The sequence below is a fragment of the Lutra lutra genome, chromosome 6 (assembly GCF_902655055.1).
Source record: "Lutra lutra chromosome 6, mLutLut1.2, whole genome shotgun sequence".
NCBI lineage: Eukaryota > Metazoa > Chordata > Mammalia > Carnivora > Mustelidae > Lutra > Lutra lutra.
Window position 1 is genome coordinate 119,669,562 of NC_062283.1, and position 19,086 is coordinate 119,688,647.

The following is a 19,086-nucleotide window of genomic DNA, read 5'->3' on the forward strand; positions in this document are numbered from 1 at the left end:
CCTCCTCTCTCTCTCTGCCTGCCTCTCTGCCTGCTTGTGATCTCTCTGTCAAATTTAAAAAAAAAAAAAATACTTTAATTAAGGGTGCCTGAGTGGCTCAGTCGATTTAGCATCTGCCTTTGGCTTAGGTCATGTCCAGGGTTCTGGGATCGAGCCCCACATTGGACTCCCTGCTCAGCGAGAAGCCTGCTTCTCCCTTTCCTTCCACTGCTCCCCTGCTGCTTGCGTTCTCTCACTCTCTCTCAAATAAATAAATAAAATCTTTTCTAAAAGTCTTAATTATTTAAATATTAAAATGCTTCATAAATGTATTCACTATTTAATAAAATATTAAAATATAAATATTTTAAGGAGCAGAAGAATGTATGTTTTGTTGTAAACTAAGAAATGAAAGCAGTAGGAGTTGAGTTTTTAAAGGTCTGACATTCTTACCTACCCACTATCCATCAATCAAAATTAAGTAGCTGTAAAGACAGAGAGGAAGATCTACAGTATAGACACAGCCTGTACCTTTATGCACAGCTGGGGAGGAAAGTAGGTAACTACTGGCAAAGGGTTAAACAAAGGATACAAGTAGCTCCTGTGATTAGAAGTAAGAAGGGGGGCCAGTCCTTCCATCTAGAATGGGCTGGCTTGATGGCTTCCTTAGGAAGTAGAATCTGATCTTGGCTGTCCCTCCCCTCTGCCTGCACCTTCCTGCCTCAGAAGGGGAAAAGTACATATAATACAGAACTTCCCTTTTCTTACAAGCTTTCTAAAGTCTGTTGAATCAAAGAGTCTTCGAATGCTTCACAAACAATATATGTTTGGCAAACAGCTGGACATTTGAATATTTCTGGTTATCACTAAATGCCAAGAGAGATGAGGTTCTTTTTCAACATTCTGGGAGGGGAAAAAAACAAAAAAAAGAAACACAGAGGATGTGAAGAGTCAGAAGACCCAAGATTCACTGTAGAAGCTGGGCCTGATTCCTCTGGCATCCCAAGTGGGCTTTCCACCATATTTATCAGTTATATGAAAAACCTGATGTGTACTTTGCATCAGGAGAGAATTACTTATGCTTAGATCAAATATTTGAGAGCACCTTTCTTAGTTAATTATAGGAGATCTGTTTATTTGCCCAACAGTAGAATTATACCTATAAAAAACTGTCATTGCCTCTTTCCATTTGAAGAAATGGATGTGCTTTTTTAAAAAAAATGGCTTGCTTCTTAAAATCCATAATCCAACAAATATTTTTCAGTTACAATATGTGATAAAGACATTATGATTGGCATTGTACAGGATACAAAAATTGTAAGATGGAAACCTATTTTTACTAGTTTACTAGAAATGTTTTTAGTGATTGAAAGATATGTGCATGAGTAGCTTAGAGACAAGTTAGTTGGTATGTTACAGGAGACTTGAAGCAGGAAGCATTAGGATTCAGCTGGTGACAAAGGGCTTCATATTTATTATATCTGACTTGGTACTTGGTCCCTATAAGCAGCCAACATAATGTTTTAATTTAACTTGTAGTTAATATTGCTAAAAATCAAACCATACTAGTTTTATATGCAGAATGGGTATATCAAGCTGTTTGGGTTAGATTTGGGAGTAATTTTTTTTTAAAAATTCTTAACTTCCATAAGAAGGGTGGCTTTTCATTTCAGGGGTTCTCAAAATATGATGTGAAGTCAACATTTTATAATAGAACTTCATGTTTCAAGTATGCTATTACATGATGGTCCTAGAAACTGCTATGTCTCCTGATCATCTTTGTCTGTAGTAATGTCGTGTAGTAATTTAGGTGATGTTTTGAAGGAGGGTATAACTGAAGGGCGTTGATAATTGGATATGAAAGATCACAGCTTTAATAATGAAACACAGCATTGTTCAAATAGTCGAGTCTGTTGAATGTTATTCCTGAGAAAAATCTGAAATCTTGTTCAATTTGGTCATTTTGGAGGGAGAAATTTAGGAAATCAAAATGGCATTACTTTTATTTTAACCTATAAAAAACTGTCATTTCCTCTTTGCATTTGAAGAAATGGATATGCTTTTTAAAAATGACTTGCTTTTTAAAATCGATAGCCCAACAAATATTTTTCAGTTACAATCTGTGATTTTAATTTGAGAGAAGTTTTTTATTATCTGGAACACAAGTCAAGCTGTACAGGTTGCTGATGCTTATTTTTATTTCACAAGTCAGTGATATTCTCAGAACCTGATGAGGCAACAAGGGGCATCAGTGGTAGTAAGGCCATGTTTTGCATGGCTATCCTTAGTATTGAGTCAAAACCTATCCATCAAATTTCCAAATCTTATCATTTTAACAAGGACTCCTAGATTTGGGAAAGAATATTTGTGGGGGAGATGTTGGGGCTAGTTTACAGTAGATGCAATCACGAGATGACAGATATTTTCTGTGTTCTGTATCCATTCCTGGGCCAGGGTTGTGATTACACTGCAGGGCTAGATGGGCAAGAGGTTACTGACAGGCTAGGAGATGCATGGGTGTGGCTAAAACAAAGACAGACTGTATATTAGAAATATGCATGATTGATTAGCAACTTGTGTCACAGCTGGCACACATCAAGACACATCTCTTGGCTGTGACATACATAAGCTGGGCTGTGGGTTATGTTCCGTGAATACGCAGACCCCAACTGTAAGGCTGTGTACACATTTCTCTTCCTTGAATGCAAGGGACCTCAGCAATAGGCTTCAGTCTGCTCGGAACTTTAAAAGAAATCTTGTGTGAACATTGATCACTAATTATTAGTATTTGCTTATTTGAGATAGAGAGATAGACTTGCTAATACAACAGCCAATGTCTATGCTACGGATGAGAAGAACCCCACCAGGGGACATCAGAAAGGCTGACACTCATCATTCTCTTGCTACACCCCTGGCCTGGGAAGAGTGGTGGAAGGGCCACAAAGTCTACCCACAGACCCCAACTGTCCTGTTGCCTCGCACGCATGTCCTCACCACCTAATAATTTGCCTCAAAAATGCAATCACATTTGAATATACCTCCAAATAAAACAGTACTTGTCTTTTTCATACCTTCTTTTCCCTACTACTTTCAGTAGTTAATCTGGGGAATAACCACTTTAGTGACTTAATTAGGGGACTGGACCACACAGAAAGAGTGAACTTGGGGAATATATAAGGTTTAAGAATTGTTGCACTTGAAACACTAGTGTTTATTCCATAGCTAGTGTAGTATTGGGGACACATTTTATGACTCTTCTTATGTTATTTAACTTGTCATCCACAGTATAAGAAACAAATAGAAGGGAAGAGAGAAGCCAAATAGCCCTAAACCAAAGGAAAATAAATACTATTCAAAAAGATTCCCCAAAGAACAACAATGTATGCACCATAATTCTGAATAGAAGCTAAATTTCAAGTGAGAAGCAGTGTGACAGAAATGAAACCTTTTTAGAAAAATAAAAAAGATTGTCCTTTTACTCAAGAGAGTTTCTTGTTGCTGAGCTATAATTTCCCTTCAAAATCACTGCCTTTACCTGGGTGCTTGGATTTTGAAGTTATAGAATGTCGGAGAATGGTGACAGTCTCATAATTAGGACAAAGTATCATTTGCAAAGTATCTTTGATCTGAATAGCCAATTGATGGAGGAAATAATTCTCTCTTGGACTAAAAATGAAATTTTGGGTGGATTGCTATATATATATATATATATTTTTTTTCTCCCCACAGCAGAGCTGGTACATTGCACTCATCCATTAACACTTTCAACTTCAGTCATGATATGACCCGTTTTTCCACTTGGAAAACTGAATGACCACCAGCTTTGCCTTTGTGTGTATGTGTAGGAAGGGCAGAAATAGAAGGGAAGTGAGGGAGGCCAATGAGGTATGAAAAATAGGCTGATTTGAATGATGTTCAGAATTGGATAGCCATGTTAGAAAGACATGGCATGTTCTGTTTTGCTTAAATTTAGGTAAAGAGAAAAAAACTCATGGACATTGTTTCATGTGTGTTCAGGACCTGCTCCCTGCTAAAGACCAGGGACACAATGCAGTCCTTGGCACAGAGAGCTTAGATTTAGCAGAGGGAGACTGATCTGTAATCCAAGGGCATTTAGAGTGATAAGTCTTGTTAGAAATCTGCAGAGGGGGGGATAGAGGCACAAAGAAGGAAGTTTAGCCTGAATCAGGGAAGCTGAAAAAAATGAAATGGGTTCATTCATCAAGCAAGTGTGTGTTGAACCCCTACCATGTGCCTAGCACTGTTTTAGGTAGCAGGGATAAACCAGTGAATAAAATAGTTCCTTCCTTCCATGGAACATTCTTCTTGGGGCTTGGGGGACAAATACATTGTAACTAAGCATTAGGCAAATAAATGCAGAAGATTTACAGATAGTGATGAATACCAAAATCAAATGGAGTAATGTGATGGAGGGTAACAGGGAGAGGAAGGGGGGGAGTGTGCTAATTTAGATAGGATGGTCACGCAGAACAATGGAAACATGATCTTTCATCCATAGGAATTCTGCATATATTGCTTCCTCTGTTCAGAAACTGGCTAGTCCTGGGAGAGGCAGTCTCTCCCTAGTCAATGACACCCCAAACGACAGAGCATCAGGAATACAGAAAATAAGAAAATATAGTTAATTCACTTCCCTACCCCACCCTTTGCCAACATCAGCTCTTCTTTTAGCTATCAGCCCCATGTGGTTTCTCAGAAAAGCCTTTACTCACTTTCCACTCCATATCAAATCACCCATTATGGGCATTTTCAGCTCCATATTCTTCCCTTTGTAGCCTTTACCTCAATTATAATTTGTCATTTATTCGTAATACGTTTTGATCAACAGCTTGCTCTTTCAACAGAGTATGTACTCTGTGAGGCCTGGAACTTGCCTATTTGTCCTCATCATTATATTGCTAATGCCTGATGTAGTCCTGGTACGTGATGAGAATATGTAGCCCATGGAAATGGCTGAAGCCAAGCTAGAGTGGGTGGGATTATTACCCTTTAGGTTGAGAAAATGATCAGGGTGTAGATCATGGAAGGCCACACAGTGTTACTGCGTTTCGACATTTAACCATAAGCAAATGGGGGCTCATTAGTGGTTTCTCTGTCTTTTTTTTTTTTAATTGAAGTATAGTTGGCACGTGGTGTTTTCAATTGTATAAGTTCTTTATATATTTTGGATATTAACCCCTTATCACATATATCGTTTGCACTTATCTTCTCTTCAGTGGGTAACCTTTCCATTTTGTTGATGGTTTCCTTTACTGTGTGAGGTCTTTTTATTTTGGTGTAATCCCAACAGTTTATTTTTGCTTCTGTTTCCTTTGCCTGAGAAGACATATCTAGAAAAATATTGCTGAGGTCAATATCAGATGTTTTTCTTTGTCTATGTTTTCCAATGTCTATGTTTTCTTTTTAGGAGTTTTATGCTTTCATGTCTCTGATTTGGATCCTTAATCCATTTTGGGTTTGCTTCTGTGTATGGTGTAAGAAAGTGTTTCAGTTTCATTCTTTCGCATGTAGCTGTCCAGTTAGGTTTCCCAACATTATTTATTGAAGACACTGTCTTTTCCCCATTGTATATTCTTGCCTCCTTTGTCATAGATCAATTCATCGTATAAGCGTGAGTTGATTTTAGAGCTCTTTATTCTGTTTAAGTGTTCTCTGTGTCTGTTTTTGTGCCAGTACTATCCTGTTTTGATTGCCATAGCTTTGTGTAGTATATCCTGAAATCTGGGCTTGGGATACCTCCACCTTTGTTCTTTTTTTTTAAAGATTTATTTATTTATTTATTTGACAGAGAGATCACAAGTAGGCAGAGAGGAAGGAAGAGAGAGGGGGGGAAGCAGGCTCTCCACCGAGCAGAGAGCCCCATGTGGGGCTCGATCCCAGGACCCTGGGATCATGACCTGAGCTGAAGGCAGAGGCTTTAACCCACTGAGCCACCCAGGCGCCCCCCCCTCCAGCTTTGTTCTTAAGATTGCTTTTGCTTTTTGAAGTCCTTTGTAGTTCTGTATAAATTTTAGTATTATTTGTTCTAGTTCTGTGGAAAGCACAGTTGGTATTTAGTAGGGATTTCATTGCATCTGTTAGATTGCTTTAGATAGTAGGGGCATTTTAACAACATTCTTCCACTTCTTGAGCATGGAGTGTCTTTCCATTTGTTGGTGTTATCTTTGATTTCTTTCATCAGTGTTTTATAGTTGTACTGGTCTCTCACCTCCTTGGTCAAGTTTTTCCTGGGTATTTTATTCTTTTTGGTACAATTGTAAGTAGAATTGTTTTCTTAATGTTCTTTCTGCCACTTTGTTATTAGTGCATAGAAGCACAATTGATTTTTGTATATTAATTTTGTGTTTTGCAACTTCACTGATTTCATTTGTTACTTCTAATAGTTTTTTTTAAGATTTTTTTTAAAATTTATTTGACAGACGGAGATCACAAGTAGGCAGAGAGAAAGGAGGAAGCAGGCTCCCCACTGAGCAGAGAGCCCGATGAGGGGCTCGATCCCAGGACCCTGGGATCATGACCCAAGCCGAAGGCAGGGGCCTCAACCCACTGAGCCACCCAGGAGCCCCACTTCTAATAGTTTTTTGGTGGAATTTTTAAAGCTTTCTATATGTGATATCATATTATCTGCAAATACAGTGACGGAGTTATCCATTACTAATTTGGATGACTTTTATTTCCTTTTCTTTTCTGGTTGCCATGGCTACAACTTCCAGTATTATGTTGAATAAAAGTGGAAAGACTGTACATTCCTCTCTTGCTCCTGATCTTAGAAGAAAACTCTCAATTTTTCACCACCATATATGATGTTAGCTGTGGGTTTGTCATATATGGCCTTTATTATGTTGAGGTATGATCTCTCTAAACCCACTTTGTTGAGTTTTTATCATGAATGAATGTAAAACTCTGTCAAATACTTATTCTTTATCTATTGAGACGATCATATGATTTTTGTCCTTTGTTTTGTTGATGTGTGGTGTATAATGTTTATTGAGTTGTGGATATTGAACCATCCTTGCATTCCAGGAATAAATCACACTTGATTGTGGTGAATGATCCTTTTAACGTATTGTTGAATGTGCTTTGCTAATATTCATTGAAGATTTTTGCATTTTTGTTCATCTGGGATATTGGCCTGTAATTCTCTTTTTTTTTTTGTAGTGCCTTTGTCTAATTTTCATATCAGGACAATGCTGGCCTTGTAGAATGTATTTGAAACTTTCCTTCCTCTTTCATTTTTTGGAATAGTCTGTGGAAAGTAGTAGTAACTCTTCTTCTTCTTCTTCTTCTTCTTTTTTTTTAAAGTTTTCATTTATTTATTTGACAGAGAGAGAGATCACAAGTAGGCAGAGAGTCAGGCAGAGAGAGAGAGGGGGAAGCAGGCTCTCCGCTCAGCAGGGATGCTGAGGCAGATGCGGGGCTTGATCCCAGGACCCCGAGATCACGACCCGACCCAAAGGCAGTGGCTTAATCCACTGAGCCGCCCAGGCGCCCCAATAGCAACTCTTCTTTAAACATTTGGTAAAGGATGCCTGGTTGGCTCAGATGGTTGAGTATCTGCTTTTGGCTCAGGTCATGATCCCAGTGTCCTGGGATCAATTCCTGCATCGGGCTCCCTGCTTAATGGAGAGCCTGCTTCTCCCTCTGCCTGCTGCTCCCCCTGCTTGTGCCTGTGTCTTCTCACTCTCTGACAAATAAATAAATAAAATATTAAAAATAAATAAATAAAGTGTGTGTTGGAATTTCTCTGTGAAGCTGTCTGGTCCTAGACTTTTGTTTGTTGTGAGTTATTGGTTACCAATTCAATTTCTTTACTAGTATTTGGTGTGTTGAGAGTTTCTGTTACTTCCTGAGTTTTGAAATATTATATGTTTCCAAGAATTTATCCATTTTTTTCTAGTTTGTCCAATTTGTTAGTGTGTAATTTTTTGTAATAGACTCTTATAATTCTTTATATTTATGTGGTGTCAGTTGTTATATCTCTTTTCTTCCTCATTTATTTTGTCCTCTCTTTTTTTTCTTGATGAATCTGAGTATAGGTTTATTAGTATTAATTATCTTTACAAATAACCAGCTTCTGGTTTCATTGATCTTTTTTAATTTTTTTCATCTCTATTTCATTTATTTCTGCTTCAATATTTATTATTTTCTTCTACTAACCTTGGGCTTTTTTCTTTTTTAGCTTCTTTAGGTTTAAGATTAGATTGTTTATTTGAGGTTTTTCTTGTTTCTTGAGGGAGGCCTTGTTAGTGAGTTTTTAACAGATGTTCAATATGGTCAGATTCTCATAAAAAGAGAGGCTTGAGAATTTGATACTGGAGGTAGAAATTTAGGACCCTGCTGTAGGAAGTCTGGATAGGAGATGATGAGGAGCAGAGAAAGAACTGCTAAAGAGGAAGAACAAACAGGATTTGGTGAATGACTGGTTATGAGGGAGGAATATGGGCCACGTTGTAAGATCCTGATGTGCATGGTTGGTTGTGGTCATCCAACCACATCTTCATCCATTCCATACTGTGGAATATCCAAGAGAAGATGTACTCTTACAGGTAGTTGGGAAGATGAATTCAGAGCTGAGAGAGGTATCGACTGCTTGTATAGACAAGGAAGTCATTAACATATGATCAGTTTACAACTCAGCTGTATGGTTTTTTGTTTTGGCCATCCTTCTTTTCCCTTACTTAATGGTATAGGTTATTTATTACTTTTATATCTAAAGGGGACCACATTCTTCATTTTGACCTCCTTGCATCAGTGTTGAATCAGGGTTTGTGGATGCTAAACAGCAATGCTCAAATATACTTTATTATTCCTTGCCTACCAAGTCCGATGTCTACTTTTCATGTGTCAAGTTGTGCGTGCTAAGAGGTTTTTATTCATTATCCCCATGATAACCCTGTGAGCTGGTTGAAATTTCCGTTTTGTAACTGAAGAACAATGAGAGGTTCACTGATTGAGCAAAGTCATGGACAATGGTAAGTGTTAGGGTTGGAATTGAACCAGGTTGACTTGATTGTATGCACGGCCTTTGCTCTTCACCAGGGTGGGTTACCTCCAAGTGCCTCTGTCTGCTGATGGTTTTTTTCTGCCCCTTAATGCAATTATTCTTTCCTTCTCTCTGATATAAAAAAGACTTTTTGAAAAAAGATCTAGAATATGTATATGAAAACATTAATAGTGATTATCTCAGCATGGTGATATATGAATGGTTTTTGTTTTCTTTTCCATACTTTTCCTGAATTTATGGGATAAACATTTATTACTTTTTATAACTGGAAACATAATGGCACTATTTATATAACAGTGGTTATTTTCTTCCATGCACAGTATTATAGGTGGGCATTTAATGTAATTTTTTTTTAAAGATTTTATTTACTTATTTGACAGACAGAGATCACAAGCAGGCAGAGAGGCAGGCAGAGAGAGAGGGAAATGGGCTCCCTGCTGAGCAGAGAGCCTGATGAAGGGCTCAATCCTAGGACCCTGGGATCATGACCTGAGCTGAAGGCAGAGGCTTTAACCCACTGAGCCACCCAGGGGCCCCATTTTTTTTTCTTTTTTCTTTTTTTTTTTTTTTTCATTTAATGTAATTTATTTATTTTTTTTTTAAAGATTTTATTTATTTATTTGACAGAGAGAAATCACAAGTAGGCAGAGAGGCAGCCAGAGAGGAGGAAGCAGGCTCCCTGCTGAGCAGAAAGCCCGATGTGGGGCTCGAACCCAGGACCTGGGATCATGACCTGAGCCGAAGGCAGCGGCTTAACCCACTGAGCCACCCAGGCGCCCCCATTTAATGTAATTTAACCATTGCTTTCCACCTCCCCACATCACATTTATGAGAATCTCTAAAAGCATTATTGGTATTATTTTGCTTGCACAAGGTCTTAGCCAAAAGGACAAGAAATGATGATATTGCTTAAAGCTCACAAAGCGCCAACAAGAGGAATGCATGATGCAGCATCATGACCTCACTGAAGATGGTTTATCTTTTTTCCCTGATCTTCCTACTTTATGCAGTTTAAACTACTGAGTAGCTAAGTATGCATGGCAAAGGGAGTGGAAACCTGTGACATGTATAGAAAGCACTGGAGATTTGGGGAAATTATGGTTTTTTGTTCTTTTTTTCAGATTTTATTTATTTTTAGAGAGTAGAGAGGGGCAGAGGGACAGGAAGAGAAAGAATCTTAAGCAGGCTCCACACCAATTTCGGGGCTCAGTCTTACGACCCTGAGATCATGACCCGAGCTCAAACCAAGCATCAGACACCCAACTGACTGAGCCACCCAGGTGCCTGGGAAATTATGTTTTTAAGTAGAAGAGAAGAGAAACGAAAAGGTAAAGATAGGGAGTAAACTTTTAACTGATGTTTCTCTTGTAAAGGAATATATGTCTCAGTTCATTTCCCTTTTGCTGTTCAGACAGACACTGATGCTTTTCCAGTTAGCTTCTTAGTTCTCTACTAATATGAAATATTTGTTAGTTTGCATTTGGGGGTTATGTAAAATTAGACCCTTAGAAAATGAAAACATTTCAGGACTGGGGAAGCAGGCATTCATTGACTACCTTCAAAAGAAATGCAACAGAAAAGAAGCAAAATTAAGGTTAATTTTGGTTAATTTGGTTAATTCTCTGGTTCTCCATAGTTCTGAACCAGACTACTTTTAAGCTGAAGGCATCTAATTGGAAGAAACCCAATATCTCTCTACAAGGAAATAAAGATGCTTGATAAAGAATATTTGATTGCTTCTACGTAATTCATTCCCAAATTTGTAGTTTTATATACTTCTTGGCAGGAGAACAACTGGGGATAAAAACATTTTTGCTGGGCTCCGCCTGTCCACCTTTAACTTTGCTGAGCTTAGCTGTTTCTGCTTCTGCACATGCTAAGTTATCTCCATGCCGTGCTGCTTGGCACTGCCTCAGGACCTTGAGCCATGTCTTGGACATGTGCCTGGGGTATTTGAAATGCACTGACACCACCTTGACTTCACCCAGCATGCCTCTGGGGGCCTGCAGAGTGATTTACGGGGACACCAAAGTTATATTCAGGACCCTGAGCAGTTAAACTTGCTTCATAGATGTACTGACCAGAAAGAACATTCATTCCCAGGAGTTGGTCCTAAAGTACTTTATGGAAACAAGGGTGACATGTTCTTTACTCCCAGAATAAAATTTACTAATCCTAAAATGTAAGATTTGGAGAACAATTTAAGCATTATTTGAAATAATTGGTGCTAGAGTTTAAAATCTTCAGTATTCCTTTGGTAAAATCTGCTGAATGGGAAGCCAGGATATATTGATTGAATGGCAGTGAGTGGACTCTTAGATACTTGAGTTGCAATGAATTTTTAGTGGTCATCTGTAGTAAATTTCATTTTAAAGCTAAGCGTTTATTCCTTTTCAGTTGTGTTGGCAAAAAGAGCTACGAGGAGCCAGAATCTTATGCTGATTCCTGAAGTCATCTGGCTTGACTCCTGTTAGATTATAATTGAAGTGTCATCTCCCCTCCTAAGAAATGGAATCTAAAGTAAAAAAAAAAAAAAAAAAAAAAAAAAAATCAGGTAGCCATGATGATGATGCTGCTGTTACTCAAAGAGCCGTTTTTGCAATTTCTTTATTAACATTTTATTCTGGAGAACAGCACTGTCCTATAGAAACACATGGGAGCCACATACATCATTCTAAATTTTTTTTAGTAGTTGCATTAAAAAAAGTAATAAGAAACAGGAAATTAATTATAATGACATAGTTAATCTACTGTATCCAGAAGAATATCATTTTAACATATAATCAATATAAAATTATTAATGAGATATTTTACATTCTGCTTCTCTTCTTCCTGGCATTTGGGGTACTTTAACACTTGGAGCACCTCTCAAATCAGATGAGCCATATTTTAAGTGCTCAGGAGCCACTTGAGGCTAGGGGCTACCATGCTGGACAGCACAGATTTAGAACGCAGTCCTTTAAACTTACAAATATTCTGGAAACAAAAACATTCAAATAGAATATAGATATTTTAGAAAGTGTTCTTAATATTCCTGGATGACTAGAAAAGGGGAAAATATGTTGAAAACTACTTAAATAGCTCAGTGGAGTGATATAGCTATCTGATGGTATTCTGCATTCCTTAAGCTGGTAGAAAATACCACTCACATGTTCAAATTTTCAAGTTAAAAATGGGGAGAAACAGGACATTTATTCTATTTGAAATAAGTTTGCTATCATCAAGCCTGTGTGCCCACTGTGATTCTCGCAGAGTTAAAGAAAGTTACCATGGGAGTCATGGCTCTCAGGGAGCATTATTTTAGAGCCATAGCTATGAACTTGAGAAGTGGTAGGGACAGGGAAAATCCCCCCAAAATGAGCATTGCTACAGGAACTCCTTGAATAAGAAGGAAATATTGTCATTGGTTGTCTGAACATTTGAGGCTAACAAAAAATAAAGAATAATTATAAATTGTTCATCTTAAGTAGGTTCAATATAGAATTATTTAGGACAGGAATCTTTTCTGAGAGATTCCTTCATTTCCTGAGACTTTATGTGTAAAAAATCTGTGTTTTAATTTCATTAAGTCAGGATGGGTTCTTTTTACTCAGAGACATACTTCATTTGAAGTTTTGGAAAAAGAAGGGTCCATCTGTCTTCTGTAGTTTGTGTCATCAAATCACAACTCCTACTTTACCTACACGCACATTCTCTGTAGTTGAATGAACTTCTCACCTGAGAACTGTGAAATACAGAAAGGGTAAAAAAATCAATTTTCTTCATTGGTAAAATGTGTTTTGCAAAGTAACATTTCAGTCAGCGAAGCCAGAAACTCCTCTCAACCCCTTTATTAAGACGTCTTTAGGGCACCTGGGTGGCTCAGTTGGTTAAACATCTGCCTTCGGCTCAGGTCATGATCCTAGAGTCCTGGGATCAAGTTTAGCATGGGGCTCCTTGCTCAGCGGGGAGTCTGCTTCTCTCTCTCCCTCTCCCCCTCCCCCCACATGTGCTCTCATGCTCTCTCTTTCTTCCTCTATCAAAAATAAATTTAAAAATCTTTAAAAAAAAGATGTCTTTAAATATATGGGTTTTAAAAGGGACAAAGTAAGGAGAAATGATGAATTCTAGAACATGCAGTTCTCTGCCAAAGTCATAGTTAAAGGATTTTTTTTTTTTTTTTTTTTTTTTTTTACATTATCAGTGGAGTCCTATTTTCCCCACTCCTGTCATAAAAACCTTAGTGAATCAGTCTGAATTTCTTGCCTGCTCTTTCTTGGATTAATTTCTAAGAGATCTTTTTTTCCCCCCATTTTTATTTTTTTGGCACCCAGGAATTAAATAGCTTTAATTACTTGGATCTGTACAGACTTGCTGACCTCTTTAACCTCACTTTGCTGGAGAAGGCAGTGATCGATTTCTTAGTGAAACATCTCTCTGAGCTCCTGAAGAGTCGCCCAGAAGACGTTCTAACGCTTCCTTATTGTCTGCTCCAGGAGGTTCTGAAGAGCGACCGCCTGACCTCCCTGAGTGAAGCGCAGATCTGGCAGGTAAGGGCGCCCTGCATGGGTTCTCTTTTGGCAGGGAAAAGGCTCGGAATGGTTAAAAGTTGAACAGTTGAGGAATGATGATAATTATTTTGTCTGGTTCGGTTCTCCTCAGGGTCCAAGGCAGAAGTCATGCTCCCTTGGTGGGCAAGTGATTGGAGAACACCAGCCCTCAGGGCCCAGAGGTCTCAGCCCCTGCTCAGCTTAACTCGGGCTGTCAGAGGTGTGGTTTCTCAGTCGCTCACTGGGGCTTCCCAAAAACCTAAGGTGGGGGGGGTTTACATCAGAAAGAGTCAAGAATTTCTTTTCTCCCAGTGAAGATAGTTTCTTAAACTGAATATGAGAAAATCGGATTGTCAAGCGCCATATATGCGTATTTAAGACCAATGGAAACAGAATAGATTCTGGGCTTTCCTGTAAACAATTCAGAACCATTTCTTTGTAGCAGCTGAGAGCAGCTGGGACCTTAAATGAAATGAAGCTCTTCTTGCACTGCAGTGGAAAAATCTCCCCCTTTAGTTCATTCTGCATTCATTGCTATTTTCCTAAACCCTGCCTTTCTCCTGACGTAGCGTTCTTTCCAAGCATCCTTTGTCTAGGGGATGGAGGATGTTTTGTGTTTTCGAGTTGATTATTCAGTTTAAATCCTTTTCTGCTCATCCCCACTGGCTTTACTTGAACAATCCACATGGTGTCTTTGGGAAACAGTCAGAGCCCATCTTATCCCTTTCGTTTTACATCGCCCACCTCACTCTCTGAACACTGGCTCGCCATCTTGTCATACCTTCAAGATTTCAGGATCAATTTATTTATAGACGGAATACATGAGAGAAAAACAAATAAAATATACATTTTATTTATATACTTTTTTTTAAAAGATTATTTATTTATTTGACAGACAGAGATCACAAGTAGGCAGAGAGGCAGGCAGAGAGAGAGAGGAGGAAGCAGGCTCCCCACTGTGCAGAGAGCCCGATGTGGGGCTCGATCCCAGGATCCTGGGATCATGACCTGAGCCAAAGGCAGAGGCTTTAACCCACTGAGCCACCCAGGCGCCCCTATATACTTTTTTATATACATGTTCATGCTATTTATATACAGAAGACAAGAGAAAATACAAAGTCATCTAATTGTTAGCTGATTGGACACTAAATTCCTGGTATTTTAGCAAAGGACATATGGAGAGTACTCTAACCCTGGCCAGGACAGGCAGAGGTAGCTGTTAATTATCCAGCACCTGACTCTACTCACTGATAGTTTTCCTGATGTCTTTCTCTCCCTTATTTCTCTCTTTTTATTACATTAATCAGCAACTTCCTTCTTTACTGTTGCTCTCCCACTGAGGATAGTTGCTATGGTGCTGTGAGGGCCTTCCAGGACCCGGACTCTTCTTATTGACTGATTGTCACAGTGGGCTTGAAGGACAGTTGTTATCACTCCCTGTTCCAGGTGAGCAAAATGGGGTTTCAGTGCCTTCCTGAGGGTTCCAGAGCAGAGCTAGCCTACAGGTCATGTTTGCAGACACCTGCCCTCATCTCTCCAGTATTCCATGCTGTCTTGACAAAGAAAATGTAAGGAAAAAGAATAAGCCATAATTTTATTCTGTTTCTTAGGTATTTCTGATAATGTTTATTCAGGCAGAGGTCAAAAGTTGGTAAGGATGAGTTGTTTTGTTTTTTTGGTAAAGATTTTATTTATTTATTTGACAGAGAGAGAGAGAGATCACAAGTAGGCAGAGCAGCAGGCAGAGAGAGAAGGGGAAGTAGGGAAGCTGCTGGCTCCCTACTGAGCAGAGAGCCCAATGCGGGTCTTAATTCCAGGACCCTGAGATCATGACCCGAGCCAAAGGTAGAGGCTTTACCCACTGAGCCACCCAGGTGCCCCAGGATGAGTTTTTGGTATGAATTTTAATTACCAGTGGTTCTCCCCTATAAATGCAAATCATCAACATTTTCTGGTCAATTCAAAATGGGAGATTGCCAAATTTTTCTTCACTTCCCAAAGGGAAAAGGAAAGACTTGGAATGAGTTCTGCATTTAATTATTTCTAACCGAATTGAGATCTGAGCCAGTCATCCTTGTGGCTTCTATCTCTTTTTGTGGCGTGGTTGAAGGGACTGCCAGAGACGTAATGTGCAGATGTCTGAGTATCCAAAAAAAAAATTCCATACTGTCCACTTAAGAGTTATCATAACTGCCTTTCTAAAGGTTACTAATATTATCGTGTAGAATTTTAAAAACTGCTTTCTGCTGCAGGCAATATCTTTTTTGTACTTGGTCCTCAAGAAAGAATTACAAACTCACATAAATATGATCAATTTAGGCATTCAGCAGGCAATAAGAAACTGTTTTTGCTTTATCTTAGTAAATAAGTAATTCCCTCATACTCAACCCAATAGAGAAAAATTAAATCAGACCAGCTATATTGCCTCAAGTATAGTTAAGTTCATCATTTTTGCTGAGGTTATACTAGTAATGCAATATACCATGGAAGAATCTAATATTCAGCCCAGGGTGAAGATTGGGTATGCCAGAGGATTAGTGTCAGGGTGCTTTATAGGAGTGAATCTTGATGGACAGGCTGGAGACAGATCTACAGAATCTCATTAAATCGCTGAATTGTTCATTACGGAACGTTGTCACTGTAATAAAGTGCTCATTGACTTTGACAAATCCCCATCCCATGTCTTAAAGAAGAACAGTGAAGCAAGGGGTGGGAGAGGAGAAAGGAAATTGACACAAAGTAGGACAGGTAATAGAGAAGCGGATGGAGGGGTACTGCTCTTTGATTAATATGTGCAACTAGTAACTTAAGGCGAGAGCCCAGTAAACACATGCACACGCACACACACGTGCACACATGTTTTACACATATGCTTCTTTCACTGTCAACTGATAATATAATCTGGGACCTTCCCTTTCTTTTGATAAAAGGTCTCATTTTCATTATTTACCAGATTTCACGCAGTCTGTCTCTGAAGACGTCATAAGAACCTTTCAATTATTCTCACTGAACAAACTCTTTCTTACTTTCTCCTGCTATCCCTTTTCCACTTCCTTTCCTGATAAAATGTGCTGCAGGCTGTGATAACCATTCTGTGTGTGGAATCCCCCAAGATTACACCTTATATACGTTCTTTTTTTTTTCCCCTCCCCCATCTGACCTTTTTGAACTTTAAGTCTCTTCTCTCACAGAGGGCTTCTTCATCCCCATAAACGGTTTTTTCCTCCCTTCCTTGGCCTGAAACTACTTGGCCTGTTAGGTAACTTCTCTTTACATTCATAGGGTAATGTAGAGACTTGCACTGTATACACACGTTAATGTATAAGGGCACTGAAGTCCCCTCAGAAAAATGCTTTTTAGAAAAATTCCGTTGAATTCAGCCTAACAATTTAGTCTGATGTTTCAAGGCCAGCGATTTCTAGGTTCCAGTTGAAAGACACCAAATTTGTTATGGGGCTCAAAGAAACAGGAGACTAAAAATGAGCAAATCACATACATTCGTGACCTGGCAAATCTCCACCAGTTTTATTTGGTTTTCGGGTCTTAGCTTTAACATAGGACTTTGGTTTCAGTAGGGTCTTGTTAAATTTTTCCTGTTAGATTCAACATAGAGTTTCAGACTTCTGAGCTGGGGTCCTGCTGTAAAACTTGAGTGAAAAATGAAACCATTCCATACCACTTCCCTGTATAGGGTCTGTTTTCATTTTCATAGGAAGTTATGGCTAATCCAGTTTTTCCCTGAGGAAAATGCATTCTCTGCCTCTTCTACCCCGGATTTTCTTTTACCAGAATGAAGGCTCAGAGATCACTTTTCATGGGAGTGGAAAAAAACCAAGTATGATGTAAATTCTTACATTTGTTAGCACACAGAGAAGATGTGGTTCTCTGTCCATCACTATTTGTGAGCACCTAGGAAATGCCCCAAACCATGCTGGAGTGTGGAAGGCCAAGTATATGTTTGTTAACTTGGTTTTCCTCTCCCATGCCTCACCCCAAATAGGAAGGAACGTTACGATTTTTTAAAAAAGTATTTATTTATTTATCCATTCATTTATTTATTTTTAGAAAGAGAGAAAGAGAAAATAGGGGGAATAGCAGAAGGAGAGGAAGAGAGAAACTCAAGCAGACTCCATGCTGAGTACAGAGCCCAACACAGGACTTTGTCTCACAACCCTGAGATCATGACCTGAGCCAAAATCAAAATTCGGACACTTAGCTGACTGAGCCACCCAGGTGCCCCTGATTTTAAACCATGGGTTCAGTTCTCTGGATTATTATTTCATCTCTGAAACAAGAAGGATATTTTAAAATGGATAAAGATAGTTGGTGGAAATAAAAGTGACTGTTTCTTGAGCACCTATTATGTGCTATGTATGGTGTTAGAAGCTAGATCCTGTGGTAAAAAGCTTTCCAGAAATATTCTACTATTGGGTTAGAGAGATTTAGTTTAGTTTTATCTCTGAATGTGGAGAACTTTGTTTTTTCCTCAATTTATTAATTTATTTACTGATGCTGTTTTCAGTGAGGAGGACTTACTATAAGAACGATATATACATCAATGCTTTCTGTCATTATTAACCTTGGGTTGAGGGCCCCTCCTTTTGTATTTTAACCAAACAATTCAGTGGTCACATCACCGATGTTAAACGGGATCAGATCTCAGCAGGGACAGTCTCCTTTACCCAGGTCATATTCTACTTTAGAATGGCAAGAGGGATGAGTCCCCTGATTTGGGGTTGGGGGTAATCATGTTTACATTTGTCTTTGACTGTGTGTCCCCAGAGGCAGAGGTTGTGCCTGTATGTTTGCACTGAACACTGCCTTGGTCTCTTGCTCTCTATAGATAATAAATAAAAACAATAATGTGGAGTTTTCATATTAAAATGTGTTGAATATTAAAATGTATCGAATGGATAAGAATACATCCTACTATTCCTACACTGGGCTGTATTTATTCTGGGAATTGGTATACTAAATGAATTTGGCCTTTTATCTTATTTCTTTAAATTTTTATTTACTTATTTATTTTTGAAGTAGGCTCCATACCCGGCATGGAGCCCAACACAAGCTCGAACTCATGACCCTGAGATTGAGACCTGAGCTGAGATCAAGAGTCGGCTGCTTAAGTGACTGAGCCACCCAGGTGCCGCCCCTGAGTTTGGCTTTTTAGAACTGCATTTTTCCTTATATTTTTGTTGGAAATTTGGTTCTACAAGTCCTACTGTTAGTAACACGTTTACTTTATATCTCTAGAGACACGAGTCACACATTGTTTAGAGTAGTCAACAACCTCAGATGCCATGTGCTTTTGACAAGCCCCTTCCTGGCTTTTATCTATACCACAAAACCACCGACTTACAGTTTGACTTAGAAGGAATCCCAGAAGGTGAGCCCAAACAAAAAGCGACTCTCCCTTTATGGTTAGAAAGTAGAGACACTAGTGATATACACAGCTTTCATCTTTTATCTCTTACTTTATAAATTGACCCAAATGTACTTCTGGCCAGGGAGAAACAAGGACTTTGAACAGTACTCTGTGTAAAACAGTACTGC

At 38.8% G+C, this 19,086-nt stretch overlaps 1 protein-coding gene across 7 annotated transcripts in view; it reads left to right on the top strand.

Moving 5' to 3' along the window:
• KLHL32 (kelch like family member 32) overlaps positions 1–19,086 on the top strand; it is a 254,553-nt gene that overhangs the window by 138,028 nt on the left and 97,439 nt on the right. For 6 of the 7 annotated variants that reach the window (XM_047733263.1, XM_047733267.1, XM_047733264.1 and 3 more), the window contains one exon: positions 13,318–13,533. The exons of the other annotated variant lie outside the window; for it this stretch is intronic. In XM_047733263.1, coding sequence (XP_047589219.1) covers positions 13,318–13,533 — 216 coding nt within the window. The remainder of the gene's footprint in view (positions 1–13,317; positions 13,534–19,086) is intronic. 7 annotated transcript variants of the gene reach the window in all.